Source organism: Ambystoma mexicanum, chromosome 9 (genome assembly GCF_040938575.1).
Source record: "Ambystoma mexicanum isolate Mex_15411 chromosome 9, UKY_AmexF1_1, whole genome shotgun sequence".
NCBI classification, from domain to species: Eukaryota; Metazoa; Chordata; class Amphibia; order Caudata; family Ambystomatidae; genus Ambystoma; species Ambystoma mexicanum.
The window spans coordinates 901,026,618-901,045,221 of record NC_090931.1 but is presented as its reverse complement, the minus strand read 5'-3'; the positions used below and the strand labels follow the sequence as shown (position 1 = coordinate 901,045,221).

At 45.7% G+C, this 18,604-nt stretch overlaps 1 protein-coding gene across 5 annotated transcripts in view; it reads left to right on the top strand.

Moving 5' to 3' along the window:
- The window catches only part of DIP2A (disco interacting protein 2 homolog A), a 2,340,120-nt gene that overhangs the window by 385,980 nt on the left and 1,935,536 nt on the right, over positions 1-18,604 (top strand). For all 5 annotated transcript variants that reach the window (XR_011274713.1, XR_011274712.1, XM_069616034.1 and 2 more), the window contains one exon: positions 17,358-17,486. Coding sequence is in view for 3 of the 5 variants with exons in the window: in XM_069616034.1 (XP_069472135.1) it covers positions 17,358-17,486 (129 nt within the window). In the remaining 2 variants the exon portion in view is untranslated. The remainder of the gene's footprint in view (positions 1-17,357; positions 17,487-18,604) is intronic.

Genomic DNA, 18,604 nt, shown 5'->3' with positions numbered 1-18,604 from the left:
GTTGCGTGTTGCCACTCGTAGTCAGGTGAGAGGGGCTGAGTGCACGCGCCTGTTGAATTGAGCACTTCTCCACCAGTCCATCCTCCCATCCTCCGAGGAACCCACTCGCCGTGCCAGGTGAGGTGTGGGGTTGGGCGTACTTCAATGTGGGTCCCAGACTTCAGGAGCCACCCCGATGTGCGCTGCGCTACTGACCGCGGGTCACAACGCCTCAGACTGCCGCACCCAGGGGAGCCGCTGCGTGCACCCCTCCGGTCTCCCAGTGCTTCACATTCAGGGATCTCACAGCTCCAGGAGCCTTCTGCCTCTTCTTCATTCTTGGGAGCACCCGATCCAGGGGCTCTCCCACGCCGCGCAGACCCACCTCCAGTCACGCTTCATTAGATATGTCAGTGAGCGGCTCCGCCCGCCATTTTGTTCATCGCGGTTCCGAGGATCAGCGCCGAAAACTGCCAACACGACCCAAAAACAGAATAAATCTGCCACTAATGCAGCGCTGTGTAATTTGCACATCCTCCGACCACCATTTCAGCATAATTGCAGACTTTTGAGGTGTCATAAAGGGTAGGAAAAGATGCCGTGGCACGGAGCTTACAGCAGCTGCTGCCACATGGCGCACTGCCGAGCCACGCCCCCCATTTGCATCTGTTTTAAAAAGAGATTGGCCTATAGGAAGCACATGCCATGGGATCTTTAATCGGTTTCAATATCAGAATGGTAGTGGAGGCTTGCATAGAGGGGGTCAAAGACCCGTCACCCTAAAGGAGTTGAAAAGTGCTGTAACGGGGCCAAAAGTTGGGCTTTGAAAATGTTATAAAATCTTGTTGAAAAAACATTAGGGCCTGGTGTTCTAGGATTCAGAGAACCTATAACTGTATCTACTTCCTCCATCTGTATTGGGGCATCTAAGGCCACATCTTCTTCCGAAGACAGACGCGGTAAAGAGGCTTTTTCAATATATTGCTTATGCTCTTCTAAGGAGTGGGGGGGCTGGCAACTTTGTTTCAATAAAGTGGGTCTTTTCTACCCAGGTTTTTGCTTGTTCCTCGTATTGTATTGACCCTTGCTGGTCCCGCAGCTCAATGATTGTTACGTCTCTTAGTTCTGCCCAGTTTCCTTACTAAAAACTGATTCTCCTTATTGTTCTTAGCATAGTATCCTTGCTTGGTTACAGAGGGAGCATGTGCCGTTTCATCCGCATACAGGGCATCCAGTTTGTTTCTGGCAATACGCAAAGATCGGTGTAGTTTTGGAGACCACCCTTTTTTACATTTCCCCTTAATCTCCAGTATTTCTTGCTCCAGCTGGGAGCGAGCATGTCGCTTGCGTTTATAGTAAGCTGCTGTGTGGGCCATTATCCCCCCCCCTATTACTGCTTTCATGGCATCCCAAGTGGTTGCTGTAGATGTGTGTTCAGTAGGGTTTTCTCTGAAGTAATTCCTAATGGCTTTAGCAGTAGCTCCCCTGAGGGCCATATTGTGTAAAATTGGGTCGTATAACTACCATTGTGGCCTAACTCCTGCGGCAGGGTCACATACCCTGATGTTTAAAAGGACTGGGACATGATCGGATAATACTCTAGCGCCAATGAACACCCCATCAACAAATGACAAAATCTGGGGCGATGCTAGGAGCATATCTTTACAGGATGAGGATTGATGAACATGGGAGAAGAATGTTGTGTAAGAAAGAAATAATAAAACCATTTGAGATTGCAGAATGGGTAATTGCATTGGTTGTTGCTAGGTAGTCAAATGGCAAATTGTGCTTATGTGTGGATTGAAGAGTGGCGAAATAGTGTGGTGGCTGCAAGGCACCCTCTGCTTAACATTGAGATGATTGGTTTGTTAGTCAAGTGATCGCAACTGTCGATCTTGCGTTAGCGTACCATCAGATAGTTACATGATTCATCTAAATACATCACGGCTTTCATCACACATAAAGGATTGTTTGTTTAATTGAATGCCTTTTGGCCTGATTTCTGCAAATACGTTTCTTCACAAAGTGAGTGAGAAATTATTTGGTGTAATTGAGAAAAGCTTTGCTTTAAACATATTTTGATTGTTTGTGAACATGAGGACTAACATGACGATGTTTTATGAAATGTATTGCATACTTTATAGGAGATGGGGTTGACTGTATGCTTGGACAAGTGCACATTTTGTAGGAAGGTCATTGAATATCATGGGCATGGGTTTCATGAACATGGAATAGAACCTAAAAAGAAAATGGTTAGTGCCCAAAGAAATGCTCACAAACCTACCAGCAAGGAAATGTCTTTTCAGGGGTTGATAAAATTACACCAAAAATGTGTGAGGAATTGTTCTGATAAGGTAGAGAAGATGCAGAAGTTAGTAGAAACAAAATGGATAAAGTTTGAATGGGCTGGAGTGTGAGGCCGAATTTGTGTAGATTAAAGAATTGATTGATAATGCAAGTTATTTGGCACACATTTATACAAGCTTGCAGTGCATCCTTGCTACAGATGCAAGTAACAAGGGAATCTGGGCTATGCTAATGCAGGAGCAAGATGGTGTTGAACAAGTAGTTGTGTTTGCCTCGAGGAAATTCAAAGGACCAGAGCACAATCATTCAGTCACAGAAAAGGAGTCTTTGGCATGTCTATTCTTAGTAGAACAGTTCACATCTTGTATGGGGGAATCACAATTTGTGTTAAGGGCAGATCAAACCTTTGAAACCTATGATGGAAGAGAATGGTTTAGACCGTCTCAAGCTGCATATTGCCTTGGGTTACTAGATTGCAATTTTATGATGTCAAGGTTGAGTTAATGAGGGAAGGATAATAAAGTTGACTGCCTGTTTGTCCAGCTTTCCGGAGTCTGCCAATGATGGCATATTTCAAGTTTGGACTGAACACATTTCTCTTATGATGGATAGTTTGTTTTCTGGGTCTGAGTGGGATAGTGAATGTAAAAGAGATGAATTTAAGATTATGTAAGAAAAATTGCTGAAGTCTGAAGAGTGTATCTGGAAGGTGAAGGTGAATGAATCATTAAAGGATATTGGCAAGTAAGATGGTGTTGAAGGCTGTAGATTGTACAGAGCAGGAAGGGCAATCGTACGAGTTTCGTTGAGAAGTAAGCTCATTGTAGTAGCACACGGAGGACATATTCGAGTAATCAAAACCAAATATAGGCTGAAGGATGATCACTAGTAGTCGGGCATGGATAGAATGGCTGGTTGTATGATATTTAGAGTGTGATGACTCAGATAAATGGTTGAAAGTGGGAACTCCGCCCTTAACCCTTATGCCTTTGACTGAAAAAACAAGGGATAAGTTGTTAATTGATGTTTTGAGACAAATAGGAATGATGGTTGTAAGGAATTCTTTATTGTGAATTTGTGAAGGGTATGTTTGTAATTATTTTGATAATGTATTATGAAATGTATTGTTTGTGACTGACTTTTGTGATATTACTTTTAAGGTCTTTTGACCGAAATAAAGTTCAACAAAACATAAGGAATTACGTTGTATTACTCAATCTGTACTCATAATGGGTAGTGTGGCGAATCTGGACAATTTGTCCCTTCTTCCCCAGGAGGGGATACACCCAACCCGTGGTGGCCAGGGAGGTGAGCCTGCAAAGCAAGTTACTCCCTAGGGGTCATGGAAAGCGGGTCCTCACTGGAAGTGACTCCCCTCTATGGGACAAGAATTCACATTCCTACAAGGAACTCCTTATGAAGAATACACTGTCTGCATATATGGGAATAGAAGAGACTTATGTTAATTCGGTTTTGCATCCAGCAAATACTGACATTGCTTTTATATCATTGGCTCAAGGTTACACTGGCATTCCCTTGAACTCCAGAACTGACAAAAAACAGCACACCCTTTGAATTACGACGGCGAGAATAGAGGGATGAAGAACCTTGAATGGAGGCAGAAGAATCCTACGCAGAGACGGGCGTCTGATGTACAGATGTTCTGGAGGCGCAGAGCTGTGCTACACCGCAGAGCCAGAGGTAGTGTGGAAAGACAAAGAGAAAGCAGGAATGCCATCAGGCCAGCCGTGAGACCGGAGATGCAGCCAAGAAAGATACAGGGACGGAAGGACAGTCTTACCTGGTGGCGTGAACACAGTGCAGGTGTGGTGCTCTGGGACCCAGAAAACTATATTGAGGCAAGGACTGAACGGACAAACTAATCCCCCACTTGAAGCACGATGAACGCAGAGACTGCCAAGTCGGGCAGGAAGGGAGAATCAGACGTTTAAATGCTGGCTATGCTATGGAGACTGGCGAACAGCAACATTGCCGATGGGACACCATCCCGCTGGAGCAAACCCGAAGGCAGAGAAGGTACTTGGGTTGCCCAGGATGGTGGGAGACGAGTGCAACAAAACAGAGAGAAAGAAACCGACAAGGAGTGTTATGGGAGCCCTCAAAACCAAAGTTTTGAATGTTGACAGGAAACACAGCTACAACCAGAGAGGTTAAGGAAACTTGAAAACCAGAGGGGCCTGGAGAACCCCAGAGGAACAAGTGGCATTTGTAAAAACGGAAGGAGACTGGAACCTGTGGGGTTAATTTCACTTAAGATATAAAACCAATAGAGAGAAATTGGTGAAGCTGGTGAGAAATGAATAAGAGAAGCATACCTCTATGTAAAGAAGTTGCCACATTCGATTTATCTAGAGACTTGCCCAAGGGGGTGGCGAAGGAATAAGGTAACATCCCCCTGCCCACTGTAACGAACTTGAAACATTGGATTTATGTAGTTTTGACAAGGTGGCAGGGAAAAGGAATAGGGCAATCATTCCACCATTTGAAGAACATGAAATCTTTAGTTTATATACAAACATACAAGTCTATCTGAAGAGGCTAATGGGAGCGTTGAGAACATTTCTGTATTTAACTATTCTTTTAGATGTACTGGAAAACATCTCCAGAGAGAGATCAAAGGACAATTGGAGAACAAAGGCCATTGCTTAGGCTTCTTTTTTTTCCCATAGTGGAAGGGCCAAATAGCAATTATATTTGGACCGAGGACTACTTTTGACTTTGACAGACGAGCAACCTTAGTTTAGTTTTGCGGTTAGGGAAAATCCATATTACCAGTAGGGATAGGTATGCCTTTTCATTTTAGTTTAATAAATACCCTTGAAATGGTCAGGGGTCTGACTGCTTCATCTGGTTCGCCTCAGTAGTTATTGAGTATGTGACCGATGTATCTTCTGGTAGAATATGCGATTTTTTATTTTATTTTTTGAATTCTTTTTTTAAAGAAAATCTTTGAGACAGATAGAATTCCAAAAGGGATTTTACCTGATAATGTTAGGCATTTCATTAGTAAAGCTCTAGAAGTTCAATGACAGTTGAAGAGTGTGTGGTGGGATGTAGGAGCAACCAAGATTTACTATGTAGAGTTTGTTAATAAACTTCCAGAATAACTTTCATGGATCCTGCGGATCATTAGAATCCCTGGTGTCCATTGCATTCCAAACCTTAGAAAACTAATCTGCTTGGCTTTCTCTTTTGTGGGCTTTCTTGAATTGATTGAGGCACCATTGATAGCCATGCGCAACTCCACAATGACCCTTTAGATACCACAGCTGGCCCTGCCTCTTCCTTTGCTTTCTTCAAACCAAGCTCTACAGCAGTTATTATGGCTGCAGTTAAAATTTTAAAAAATGAAGCCCGTAGCTGAACATGTATTCCTTTGCACCACAATTAACATCAAAGACAATATTACCACCTTGGCCCCTTCCTTAGTTAGCTTTATTATACAGCTTTTTCTGTTTTGTTATTTTTCCCTCTGGTCTGAAAAAAACATGTCTCTTGCTAATCCTAAGGAAACCCTTGGATAACCCTGCAGTTCTAGCAAATTACAGTCTATCCGTAAAAAATATCTTTTTCACTTTAATGGGACCTAGAGTATATTTGCTATGGATTTGGAGTGACTGCTTTTTGGAGTAAGTGGCCCTTTTGCCACACTCACTTGAACACCTCACTTCGTTTAGGGTGCACTTTTCAACCCCTATAGCTACCAGTGCAGGTAGAGGCACTTCCATTTCATTCCACCTTTCATTTGTATGACGGCCTGAGCCACCCTATGTGGAGTTCTGTAGGGACATGTTATGTCTGCTTTTCCTTTTCCCTCCAGTTAGTTATTTTTTGTTACTTTTGTGTTCTGCATTGAGCAGGCTGGGTGCAGTTAGCTGATGACTACTTTTTAATGGTGAACACCATACATTTTATGGCAATGCCCTTTTTAGTGCCATATACAAAAAATGATTGCTCCATGTGGTTTAAGGACTGATATTTGTGCCGTCTTCTCGTGTCAGAAACAACCATTTGTGGTTGTGCATGTTCGTGGGGTTCCTGAAGGGAAGCTCTGATCACTTCTTTGGCTCCCTTAACTGGTGTTTGGGACTGTTGGGTCTCAATCCCCATTCCAGCCAGAGTTATGTCATGTTGCTGGGCAGTTATGTTGCCAGCTATCCACTACTGGACTTCCACAGCCAGCTTGAATTGCAGAGGTCACCCCCAACCTGAATTTAGGATATAAGGATAGGATCTAGAGATATGCATTTAGTTAATAAAGCAGTGTACAGCATTGGCTTAGTCAACCACCACAGAGTGAAGTCCTGCTTGTTGTCCTCACTGCCCTGGCGTTCAGAAGAAGTGCAGTCCTACATTTCGCCTTCATCCTCCTGGACATAGACTGCCTCGTTGCATGGACACCATCTAGCCTTGGGGCTCGAAACTTTGTGAGCACCTTTGCTGTACTGCAAAGACTTAATCAGCTTGTTGCTTTTCTTCAGCATTAAAAAGGGCCCATCTGGGACTGAAGACTGTGAGCTAGGCTACCTGGTTGAGGTATCTTTGCTTTCGTCTGCTGACCCGGATGTGTCCACCTGGCTCATTGTATTATATTTTGAGCCATCATCTCCCCATCCAGGGATACCTACTGGTGTCAAATAGGTCGACCCTGTTCTCCAGTCCTCTGTCCTGCAAGGGTATTGATGATGCTCTTAAGCGTTCTGGGGGCTGAGTTACTTATTTGTCCTTAAGTCCTGCTGTCCTCATCAAAATCCAAATTTATATAACTACTGCTGCAGCTGTCCTTGCCTGACCATAGATGATGTTGACCAGGTATAGGAGACTCTCTGGATTCCCTTAAGACAAGAAGTACTGGTAGCCTGCCTCTTCCCTTAAAGGAACTTTGACTTTTAAAAACGGAATTTCTAATCCGAATTGTGTTCTCACACTGCAGACTTGCACCGTTGAACAGTCTTTCCAGCTACCTTGAGGCTATTAAGGTCTGTGGTAAAACCAGTTGAATCACCAGTGTGTGTTTAACATTTTTATGTACACCTGTTCAACTAGTGTTACTTACCTGTAACACACATGGACACAGGATAGGATATGATTGGACTTTTAAAGTAGTGCACTGTGGAATATCTTATAAAGTTAGAAGGCCTGTAATTTATTAAACCTTTTAGTACACAGCCTACGTGCTATAACAGTGTTTCTGAGGCTTGTGGGATTTGCTTAGATCACATGCTGTGCATAGGCCGACATCTAGTGGAAGCTGCGGAGTATTAGTTTGTTTTTCGAAATTCGAAAATGGGCGTCGACACAGGGCGTGCCAGTAATACTATCCCTAGTGTGACGTCCACCCAAGATCCCTCACGCGTCTAGGATCCTCAGATTGTTTTTTTCCGCCATACTGGTCGGAAGCATCTTGCGGAGTCCCCTGGCCTTAGCCATACTTTTGCTAAAATTATAAAATAATAATCTATTGACATCCTTCCCCACCCCAACGTCGAACTTCGACACTCGACGCCGGCTGGAGAAGAAATCGACCGTCGGTTGCTGCACGACGGATTTGGGCCTCGGAAGGCCGCTGGCTTCGGCCCGGGCCTGGTAGGCCGCTGGCCTCGGCCCTGCAAGTAGGGAGAGTGGGGGGTGGTACACACTCTATACTCTTGGTATATAGGTACACCTTATATCTTTCCTACACTTAACAGCCTGCTGCCTCAAGGTGCGTATGGAGGGTACCCCTATTCAATTCTGCCCCAAGTGCAACCGCAAATACCCTTGGGTCGACAGGCACGCCACGTGCAATCTCTGTTTGCCGAGGGACCACCCCGAAGTGAACTGCAGAGCGTGTAGTAGGTTTAAACCTAAGACACTTAAGGACCGTTCGACGAAGCATTGGGCCCACCACACCAGGCAGGCGGCCATGGCAGCGGAGGGCGCCTTCAGCGATGGCAGCGACGCCGTACTTTCGGACGGCGAGGGCATTACGGCGTCGAAAGACAGCCGAGCGCAGGTCCCCGACCTCGGAAGGTCGTCCGGCAGGGCGGCTATGGGGAAGACCCCCGGCGACGCAAGCGCTTCACAGACTACACACACTAAACACACTAAGTCCAACCGAGACTCGACGACGTCGCGTTCTCGGAAAGAGGCACAGACAGAACGGTCCGATTCGGTGTCCTCTGGGCGCTCTCGATCAAGATCGCCGCATGACGCCAGGCAACCATCCACTCTTGCCAAGAGTGCCTCGCTCCCTAGGCTAACAGAAGTTCGATCGTCGGAAGACGAAGACGACTTCCACCCCTAGGCCGCGCTCCAGGAGGCGGAGCCCGCAATTAAAGCCAGCGAGGCCCCAGGCTCAAAGGACAGGGACACCTCTCCCGATCCTCGACGCCAGGCGTCGAAAAACGCCGGAGCCACTAAGGGACAGGGAAAACATTTTTCTACGCACGGGGAGGGGGGAAAACAGCAGAAGAAACTACCTGTACATTCCTCCACACCTGTGAGACACTCCAACCCCCCTAAACAGAACGACAAGTCCAGGTCTGCTGATAGGTCCACAACCAGCAAAGCTACTCAGGATAAATCCCATAGACTTGCTGAGAGAGTCATTCCCAGTTCCAAAAAATGGTCCAGTGAAGACATAGATAGGGTCATGTCAAGAATGTCTTCGTTGGCTGATTTTTATGATAAAAATCCAGAACATTTCCTCTCGTATGATCCACAAGGGGCCACACCCTCAGGCTCTACTGATCCTATCCCCCCCGAGTAAGAGGGCCCGGTTTGAAACCCTGATGAGGTCGGAACCCTTCGAGGTACAACCTTACGCAACTCCATATTCTCGGTATCAAGGAGTAGCTTCCTTTTGTGGAGACCAAGATTTTGGTATGATAGAAGAGCAAACCGGGACGGGCTACTATGGGGATGATGAGGACCCGGAATAAGAAGAGGATGACCCGGAAACATACAGAGTAGATTCCCCGGTAGAGAACGAAGCCCCGGTTACCGACTCCCCGGTCGATAACCAGCCCCTCCTAAATGAGGTTCTCGCTCGCGCAGCAGAACATTTCCACATTGACACCCACGGTGTACAGGAGGAAAGGGACTTCGCAGAGGAGTTAGTGGGAGAAAGGAGGCCGGTTGCCCAGACCATCCCTATCCTTAAATCCATTCAGCGGAGAATAGATCCGTCTCTGGTGAACCCAAACCTCACCAGAGCAGTCAATCCCAGGGTTGAAAAACTTTTCAGGGCAGCTCAGTCTGACCCTCTCTATATAAGAGGACATCTGAAGCCAGACTCCCTAGTTGTTACCAACACTCGTAAGAGGGCTGGAACACCCTTGTCTTCGTCAGAAGCTCCTCCCGACAAGGAGAGCAAAAAACTATACGGTTTCGGCAGGAAGGAAGCCTCAACGACCGCCTGTCAAGCAAGGATTGCTAACTCCACCACCCTGTTGGCCAGCTACAACTGCCATCAGTGGGAAGAAGTCGCGGCTCTCATAGCCTCTGCTCCTGAACCATTAAAGGGCCAATTAGCTTGGATTTCCGCAGAGGGTAGAGCTGTGTCTGGTTGCATTTTGAAAGCAACCTTCGACGCCGCGGACAACGCAGGCAGATTGATAGCAGAAGGTACTGTTATCAAGAGACATGCGTGGTTACGGCAGTCTGGTTTTAAGTCAGAAACTCAGGCATCATTGTTAGACAAACCGGTGGAAGCCGATCTGTTTGGGAAGGCGGTCGAAGACGCACTGAAAAATGCCAAGGACTAATACGAGACACTCAAATCCCTTGGCCAATTAACCAATAAACCCCCTAACCAGAGAGGGAATAGTAATTTTCGTCGCCCAAGCGGCCAAAATTCCCAGAGAGGATCTAACTATTCCCAGGGGCAGGGTACACAGTGGAACAACAACCAACAGTCTACCCAGGGTTACGGCAGAGGTAATGGGAGAGGTCGTGGTAAAGGCAGAGGCAGCCCCAGCAAGGGAGGCGGCACGCCTCCACCAAAGCAATGACGCTCAGTTCAGGGTCCCTTCTCACGCAACCCCAGTAGGGGGACGCATTTCAAACTTCACCCAGGCTTGGGAAGGGATCACATCACATCAGACAGATGGGAGCTGTCAACAGTATCCAATGGGTACTGTATAGAACTACTGCAGCGTCCCCGGAACCATCCTCCACGACAAAGAGTACACTCCTTAGAACATCAGAAGATTCTCCTCGAGGAGATTGCCATTTTTCTACAAAAGGACGCGATAGAACTCGTCCCGGGACACCAGGTAAACAAGGGTATTTATTCAACTTACTTCCTTGTGCCAAAGAAAGACTTGACAATGCGCCCAGTATTGGACTTACGGCCTGCCAACAAGTATGTCAAGCCCCAAAAATTTCGTATGACCACGCTACAAGAGGTAATCCCCCTCCTAAAAAAGGGGGATTACATGGCAACCTTGGATATGAAAGATGCTTATTTTCATATTTTCATGTTCCCAGCGCACAGAAAGTACTTGCGCTTCAAGGTGGACATTCGCCACTACCAATTCAAGGTACTGCCCTTCGGGATAGCTTCAGCACCAAGGGTATTCACCAAGGTACTGGCGGTGGCGGCTGCACACCTACGCAGGGAGGCAATCCCAGTGTACCCTTATCTGGACGACTGGCTCATAACGGGGGAAACCCCAGGAATTTGCAGGACAAACATTCAAAGGACTATCGACCTCCTCCACGAATTAGGCTTCTCAATCAACGAGAAGAAGTCAAGCCTGGTGCCAAGCACCTCAAAACAATTCCTAGGAGCAATCCTGGATACCCAGGAGGGGTTGACCTTTCCTTCAAAACAAAGAATTCGGAATATACTACTGCTAATTCCGCATTATCAGTCCGGTCAACAAATAACGGTACGCAAAGCAATGCATTTACTGGGCATGATGGCATCATGCATTTACCTGGTCCCCCACGCGCGCATGCGCCCCATGCAGGAATGGTTGGCGAAACAGTGGTCTCAGGCAAGTGGTCAGTGGGACGATCTAGTGGTCGTTTCGCCAACACTGGTACAAAGCCTCCACTGGTGGACAAGAGAGAATCTGGCAAAGGGGAAACCCTTTTACGATCCCGAAGTACAGGCAGTAGTCACTACAGATGCATGTCTGACGGGGTGGGGAGCTCACCATCTCCACCACACAGCTCAGGGTCTCTGGTCTCACTCAGTGGCCAAGAACCACATCAACCTGCTAGAGCTCCTGGCAGTATTCAGAGCGCTTCAGGCGTTCGAGCCCCATCTACTAAACCTGCCAGTGCAAATCCGGACGGACAGCACTACAGCCATGTTCTACCTGAACAAGCAAGGAGGGACTCGCTCGCCAAATCTGTCCAAGCTTGCCCAGAAAATCTGGATATGGGCACTCAGACGTTCCAGGGGAGCTCAATTCCCTAGCGGATGCTCTGAGCAGAGACTCCCTCCCAGAGGAACACGAATGGGTTCTTCACAGAGAGATCGTAGAAGATCTCTTCTCTCAGTGGGGTTTCCCCACTATAGACTTATTTGCCACAAGCGAAAACAGACAATGCCCAGGATTTGCATCCAGGTTCCCCCAACCAGACTCCCAGGGGAACGCCCTGTGGATGAACTGGTCAGGGATGTTTGCGTACGCTTTTCCACCAACTCCTCTCATCAGGAAGGTGGTGTACAAGATGAACAAGGAATCGATGACGCTCGTCCTAGTTGCTCCCATGTGGGCAAGACAACCGTGGTTCCCACACCTACGCAGGATGGCGGTGTGCGAGCCCATCAAACTTCCAGCCTGGTACAACCTACTGTCCCAGCACCAAGGTCAAACAGTGCACCAGCAACTCAACTCAATGAACCTGGCAGCATGGCTCCTGAGGTCATAGAGTTTGGACATCTCAATTTGCCACAGAGGTGTATGGACATCCTAAAGGAATCTAGGAAACCAAACACAAGGCACTGTTACTTTGACAAGTGGAAGAGGTTCGTTATCTGGTGCCAGAGTAGACAAATCAACCCGGTTGATTGCACTCCTTCCACTGTTGTTACATAAATGCTCCACCTGCTAGATGCAGGTTTGGTTTTTAATTCACTGAAAGTACACCTGGCAGCCCTCTCGGCTTACACAACTTCCCATAGCAAGGTGTTGTGGTGGAAAGTACCAGTAGTTAAAGCCTTCATGGAAGGAGTAAAGAGACTTCACCCTCCTATTTCAAACCCACCACCAGGGTGGGACCTTAATGTGGTGCTAGCCAAGCTCATGGGCCCCCCTTTCGAACCCATGCATAAAATCAGTCTCAAACACCTGACTTATAAAACGGCCTTCTTAGTAGCTATTACTTCTATAAGAAGGGTTAGTGAAATTCAGGCTCTGTCAGTGCAGGATCCCTTCTTTACTATCCATAAAGACAAACTGGTTTTTACGCACACACCCTAGGTTCTCACCTAAATTTATATCAAAATTCCATGTAAACCAGTCCATCGAGCTTCCGGCTTTCTTCCAGAACCCGCAAAGCTCGGCTGAGGTGAAACTACGCACCCTAGATGTGCGTATGGCGGTCCTCTACTATGTAAATAAAACAAGACCGCTAAGGAAAACAGATCAACTGTCTCCGTAGCTACAGGCAGAGAGGGTGATCGCGTCTCTAAAGGTGCCATCTCGAAGTGGATTATTAACTGTATCCAGCTGTGTTACTCACTCTCTGAAAAGACTCTGTCTTTTACGCCAAGGGCCCACTCTACTAGAGGCATTGGGGCCACTCTGGCTTTCATTGCAAATGTTCCCCTTGACACCATTTGCAAAGCAGCTACTTGGAGCTCTATTCACACTTTTACTCAGCATTACTGCATTGACACCCATTCCAAGGCAGATACACAAGTGGGACAAGCGGTTCTAAGACACTTATTTGCTCATGACCCTTCTCACATCCCACCTCCTTCTTCTGGTACTGCTCGCTAATCTATGCACAGCATGTGATCTAAGCAGATCCCACAAGCCTCAGAAGGGATACATTACTCACCGTAATTGTATTTCTGATGCTTGTATCTGCTTAGATTCACATGCGACCCACCCTTCCTCCCCTCCGAGAGAAGGCGCATGATTGCTTGTAGTCTTACCTTTCTGTCTATCTGCTGGATTATCTGTACTCGCGCTACTCCTCATGCTACCTCATGTCAGAAAAAACACAATCTGAGGATCCTAGACGCGTGAGGGATCTTGGGTACAGTGGACGTCACACTAGGGATAGTATTACTGGCACGCCCTGTGTCGACGCCCATTTTCGAATTTCGAAAAAACAAACTGTAATACTCTGCAGCTTCCACTAGATGTCGGCCTATGCACAGCATGTGAATCTAAGCAGATACAAGCATCAGAAATACGATTACGGTGAGTAATGTATCCCATATGCCTTTTGCACTGTTTGAATACTAATGTGGTGTATAACCCATTTTGGGGTGCTGAATTATGTTGGTACATGTTTTATATTTTACATTACTTAGTTTGAAGTGTTTTTGACTTGATGCAAGTGTATTCTTAATAAATATTGCATTTTTATATATATCAGTATGGACATTACGCTGGACCATCTTTATTGTTCACTTCACTTGCTACCAAACCACCTGATCTAAGTCGAAGTCTTAATGCTCAGTTTTGTTGATTACTGATTTTGGTTATGCCAAATATGAAAATCACTTGCAGGTCCGTGTGGTTGGTTTCCCAGAACCTCACACCAGTAGTGGCTCTGGAAAACCTGACCACTGCCCCTTCACTATAGCCCCTTTTATTGGTAAAATCCTAGAGTAGGTGGCCATCTCCCAGCTCCTTGCTTTCATCGAAATGAATGGCCTTTTCAATGACAATCAGGGTTGCAGCCCTCCAGAGGAACAATCTGCCCTCTTCATTGGGGAGGAACGCCTTGGGTCCATGGGTACCAACACTCCTGATCCTCCCATACCTGTCCGCTGCCTTGCATACTGTCAGTCATGCCACCCTCAATAGGTTGTATACTTTCTCTGGTGGCTTAGGTAAAATCTTGTAGTAGCTCTTGTCGTTCCTCATTAAAGTGATTTGGGTGAGGTCTGGCTCTTTCCTATCTCAACACGCTAATTTGAACTGTGTGATTCCCTGTGGCTCCATTCTCTCCCCCTGGCTTTTTAATGCTCGTCTTGCTGACCTTAATTTTCCCTTCCTCTGCACTTTGCAGTCCTATGCTGATGCACAAATATCCAGGAAGATAGCTCCACCGCTGCTCTGTTTAATGTCCTCCTGCCTCTCTCACCTCCAGATATTGTTGGCTGTTCAGTTATAGTTTGTGCCTTAATGCAACCAAGACAGAAATATTTGCAGCCCCTCCTTCTCCGTGGACTCTTTTCATGGCATTCTACCTGCCTTGGTTTCTGTGGCCTGAAATCTTGTGGTCAATTTTGGTAACGATTAATCCTTCACTCTGTGTCCTAGAGCCATCTAGGAAAGCAACCCTCCACGCTCTGCAGATGATCCAAAATAATGCATCTGGACTCATACTGGGTCTTAAACCCAGGGACCACCACATCCTCCATGACTTGAAATTGTCCAGTGGTTTCGTGTTTAAGCCTGTAAATCAGTTAAAGCCCTCCACTTTATCCACCCAGTGCTTGAGTGTGTTGACCCCGTTACCTGCAACATAGTGACCCATCTATTGTCCATCCAGACCACTGAGATCATCCATTTGTATGTCCATTGTTCCAAGAGACAGGCATTGGCTTGCTTGTGGAAACTCCCTTCCTCCTTGGATCACAAATTAACTCTCCTTCAAGGACGTCTTTGACCCTTGGGTGGGGGTTCTGATGGCCTGACTTTGGTACTGATACAGGCTGGATTTGCCTATCAGTCTGGAGAGCTGCCCTGGATTTCAGGGCCTTTTCCTGCCTTGTAGGTACTCTACCCTCCCCTTTAACCCTTTGAGTCCTACACTTCTACTCTTGTGCACCATTTCTTACTAATCTGGCTACTGGGAGGTCCTTAGTTATCTTTTTGTTTTTTTGTAAAACTATTTTTGCCGGCTGTCCATGAATCAACCGAATTTTAAAAATCAAATGGGGAAATTACTCAATTTATTTGGTCGAAAAGCCAAAATTCCTACTTGCTTTTTGCACTTTTTTTTGTAATAATGGGCGGGGGGTCCTCACACTCCTTCCCCTCACCCCTCCGACTTAACTAATCACCTTACCCCAACCCACACCTCTATTTTAATAAAAATTAACCAAAATTCCGAAAAGAAATCGGACCAATACATTTGGTCATTTCTTCCTTTTCTTTTTTTTTTTTTTTTTGATTTGGTCATTTTTACTGATGCTATTTTTGCCCACCTGTGTCCAGTTCATGACATTGCACTTGCCACAGACTGTTGTAGCATGCCTTGTTCATGTCTGGTTCCCTTCTTCACCCCCCGCCCACTCCCGCCTGCCCTTCTGCCTCTAGAACTTACCTTACCTAAATGTTACAAGGCTGTGAAAGTCTTGTTTTTCACCCCTCTCACTCCCCCCTCTCACTTGTGGTGTTTCGAAGTGACTGTGCTCATCGTTGGCGCATTGCAAATATACTATGCATAAATGGGTACCCTGCCACACACCTTGTCGGGCAGTCTACTTTTAGTCTTCTGTTTTAATCATTTTTCATAAGCTATTGCTTGCCTCCTGGAACACTAACATTCAATTCCAGATGCTTGGTTTATCTCATTGCATACAGGTCTCAAGGCCTACTGTAGACGAGTAAACCAACACAACAAACAATCGGACATCTTAAGATCTGCATCATACAGCAAAAGCTCACCTGTCACATTATAATGGCAATGCTTTGTTGAAATCAGTTCAAACTGATGCTGTTCTATGGAGATAGAACTGATCTTTGATTTGGAGTTCTCTGGTTTTCATGAAGACTTAGCCTAATCTGTTGCTAATATTTTCTTGTAATTCATTTGATGTAACTGTGCTGTTCTTTTCTATCCCATTTGCACCCATTGCCCTTCCCAATCACATGTGGTGGGAATGCAGAGTGCCTTCTGTTGCCCCGCCAAACACCCTTTGCAGCATGTAGTGCCTTAGAAAACATGAGTTTATAAATGGATACATGGAAGTATATACTCAAGTGGTGAAGGGCATCTTTAACTGATATACACCTCTTCTTTATGGGAAGGTGTAAACCTAATGTCCCCCATTCTTCTTCTTATTCTTTGAATGGAAGATTAATGTTCATGACATGAAGGTGGATATCTGGATGCTATTTATAGAAATAACATGTGGACATTTTGTGGCTTTTTCTCCCTTTTTCCTAAGTAGTAGGTAACTGCCTCTGCACAACAGTTTTTGAGGTCTGTATTCAGAATGTTGTACTTCAGTAGTGAGAAGGATATGAAGGGGAATAGAAGTGGGATGGGGGCAATTAAAATGATTTGCTATAAAGAAATTTACAGCAGAGTTAAAAGGCTAAGTGAACCATGATTCAGCTAGAGCGGTAAATGCAGATCAGGATTTCATATAATAGATATATTGAAAGATTCAGTGGTGTATCTTCTCCATTAGGACCTATTTACATGTTTTGCTCTTGTCCTGTGCACTTAGTTGTGTGGCTATGGGAGGCTATCAAAGGCTGAATAATCAATTGACATGGCATTGACCTTCATGTCAAGTGCTATTCTTGCATAGAAGGAAATCCTAGGATGGATGTCCGTGTTTGTGTGCTTTAGAGCTGCTGCGGCTGATCTCTGCAGTGATGTGAAAGTGTTGTATAAGATTAATGACCCAGTCACATGCTCCTAAACAGCTCTCAGCCTTTTGAAGATCTGCTGAACTCATCACTGTCATTGGTTGCATAACACTTTAATTTGCACTAAGACTGCTGTATGTGACCCAAACAGTGATTGATAGTCTTGCTCTTTAAGCTGAGCGGACATGGGTAGCAGGAGTCTTCGATGGGGTGGATGAACTGCTTGACGTCATCTGTGGCTCCCATTTAAACTGAATCCCTGATACTGTAGGAGACCGGCATAGAATTGATGAGGCGTTAATATTCTGTTTTTTTTCTTAGATGTGCACTCCGCACCCCCTGATGTGACAACAGGCCTTTTGCAGCACTTACATCATGAGCGCCCACAAGTGGCATCAGTACGAGGAGTACCCAAAGGATTTAACGGTAGCATTCTGGAAACAGCAGATGGTGAGTGTTGAGGTTTTTCAGAACCTCTAGTGGTGTGGGGTTCATGGAGGCCTACCTAGTGGACCTGCAAGTGTTGTTGAAACTGAAGGTCAACCAAATAGAACACTAGGTTATGAGGCTGAGTGTTCAGCCTAAGTTTTAGGAGTACAGGGTTTTGGTGTGAGATACATTTGACATCAAGAGTTTGGCAAGTACTACAATGTCCACACAACTGTGTAGGGTAAAAGGAGCACAGAACTCCAATTTGGGTTAGGTCATGTTTAAAATCCTTTTCAGTAGCTACAGCATTTGGGAGACTGGTTCCAAAATCGGACAGTTTCCCCTTGGACGACAGGAGTGTCTCCCGCCGCCAACATTATGACTCACTTATCGTTTTTAGATCCTATACTGATGAATATAAGAACATTCTACGATATCAGTGAGGTAGGAGGAAGCCAAGCTGTTAGATTTTAATTAGTCTGTTATACTTGGCTCTACCTAGACATTCAAGGATGTGGACTTGGCTAGTATAATATATCATTGTGCTTTGAAGCAGGCAATGACATCCAGCAAAGGCGAATATTCAGAAATGCAATGCCTAAATAGTATCATTCAAAATCTGTCTAAATTATTGATAACAGTAGTTACAATTTGCAGAATAGGGGTGTGTGTATACTCCTCACTAAGTCCCTGCCTAAGGTCTCCTTCCAGGTAGCCAGGGAAAGGCAGATGCTTACTGATCCTGACCTTGGGGGTGATGTTCTGCCAGAGGCTAATTTGGGAGGAGAAAAGGCTCAGGGGATGAGGGCTCCGTGGCATGAGACATGGTATTTGTCTTCCCATAAGGAGGAGGGCTGCACAATGCGAACATGTGTGATCGCTTGTTGTAATAACCATCTTGCTGTGCCACAAGTTACACATGTAAATAAGGGTATAAATCATCACAAACTCTGAGGCCTTAGGGGAAAATAAAACTTTTCAAAATCCCTGGGACTTCTAAAACTAAAAACCTCCTTGACACCCAAAGGTACAGTGAAAGAGAAAATATGAATAATAACGATTTTAAAGAATTGCCTTTTCCTTCTCTTCTCAATCAGGTCTGATGACTAATCCTTATAATATGCTTTTAAAGAATATTA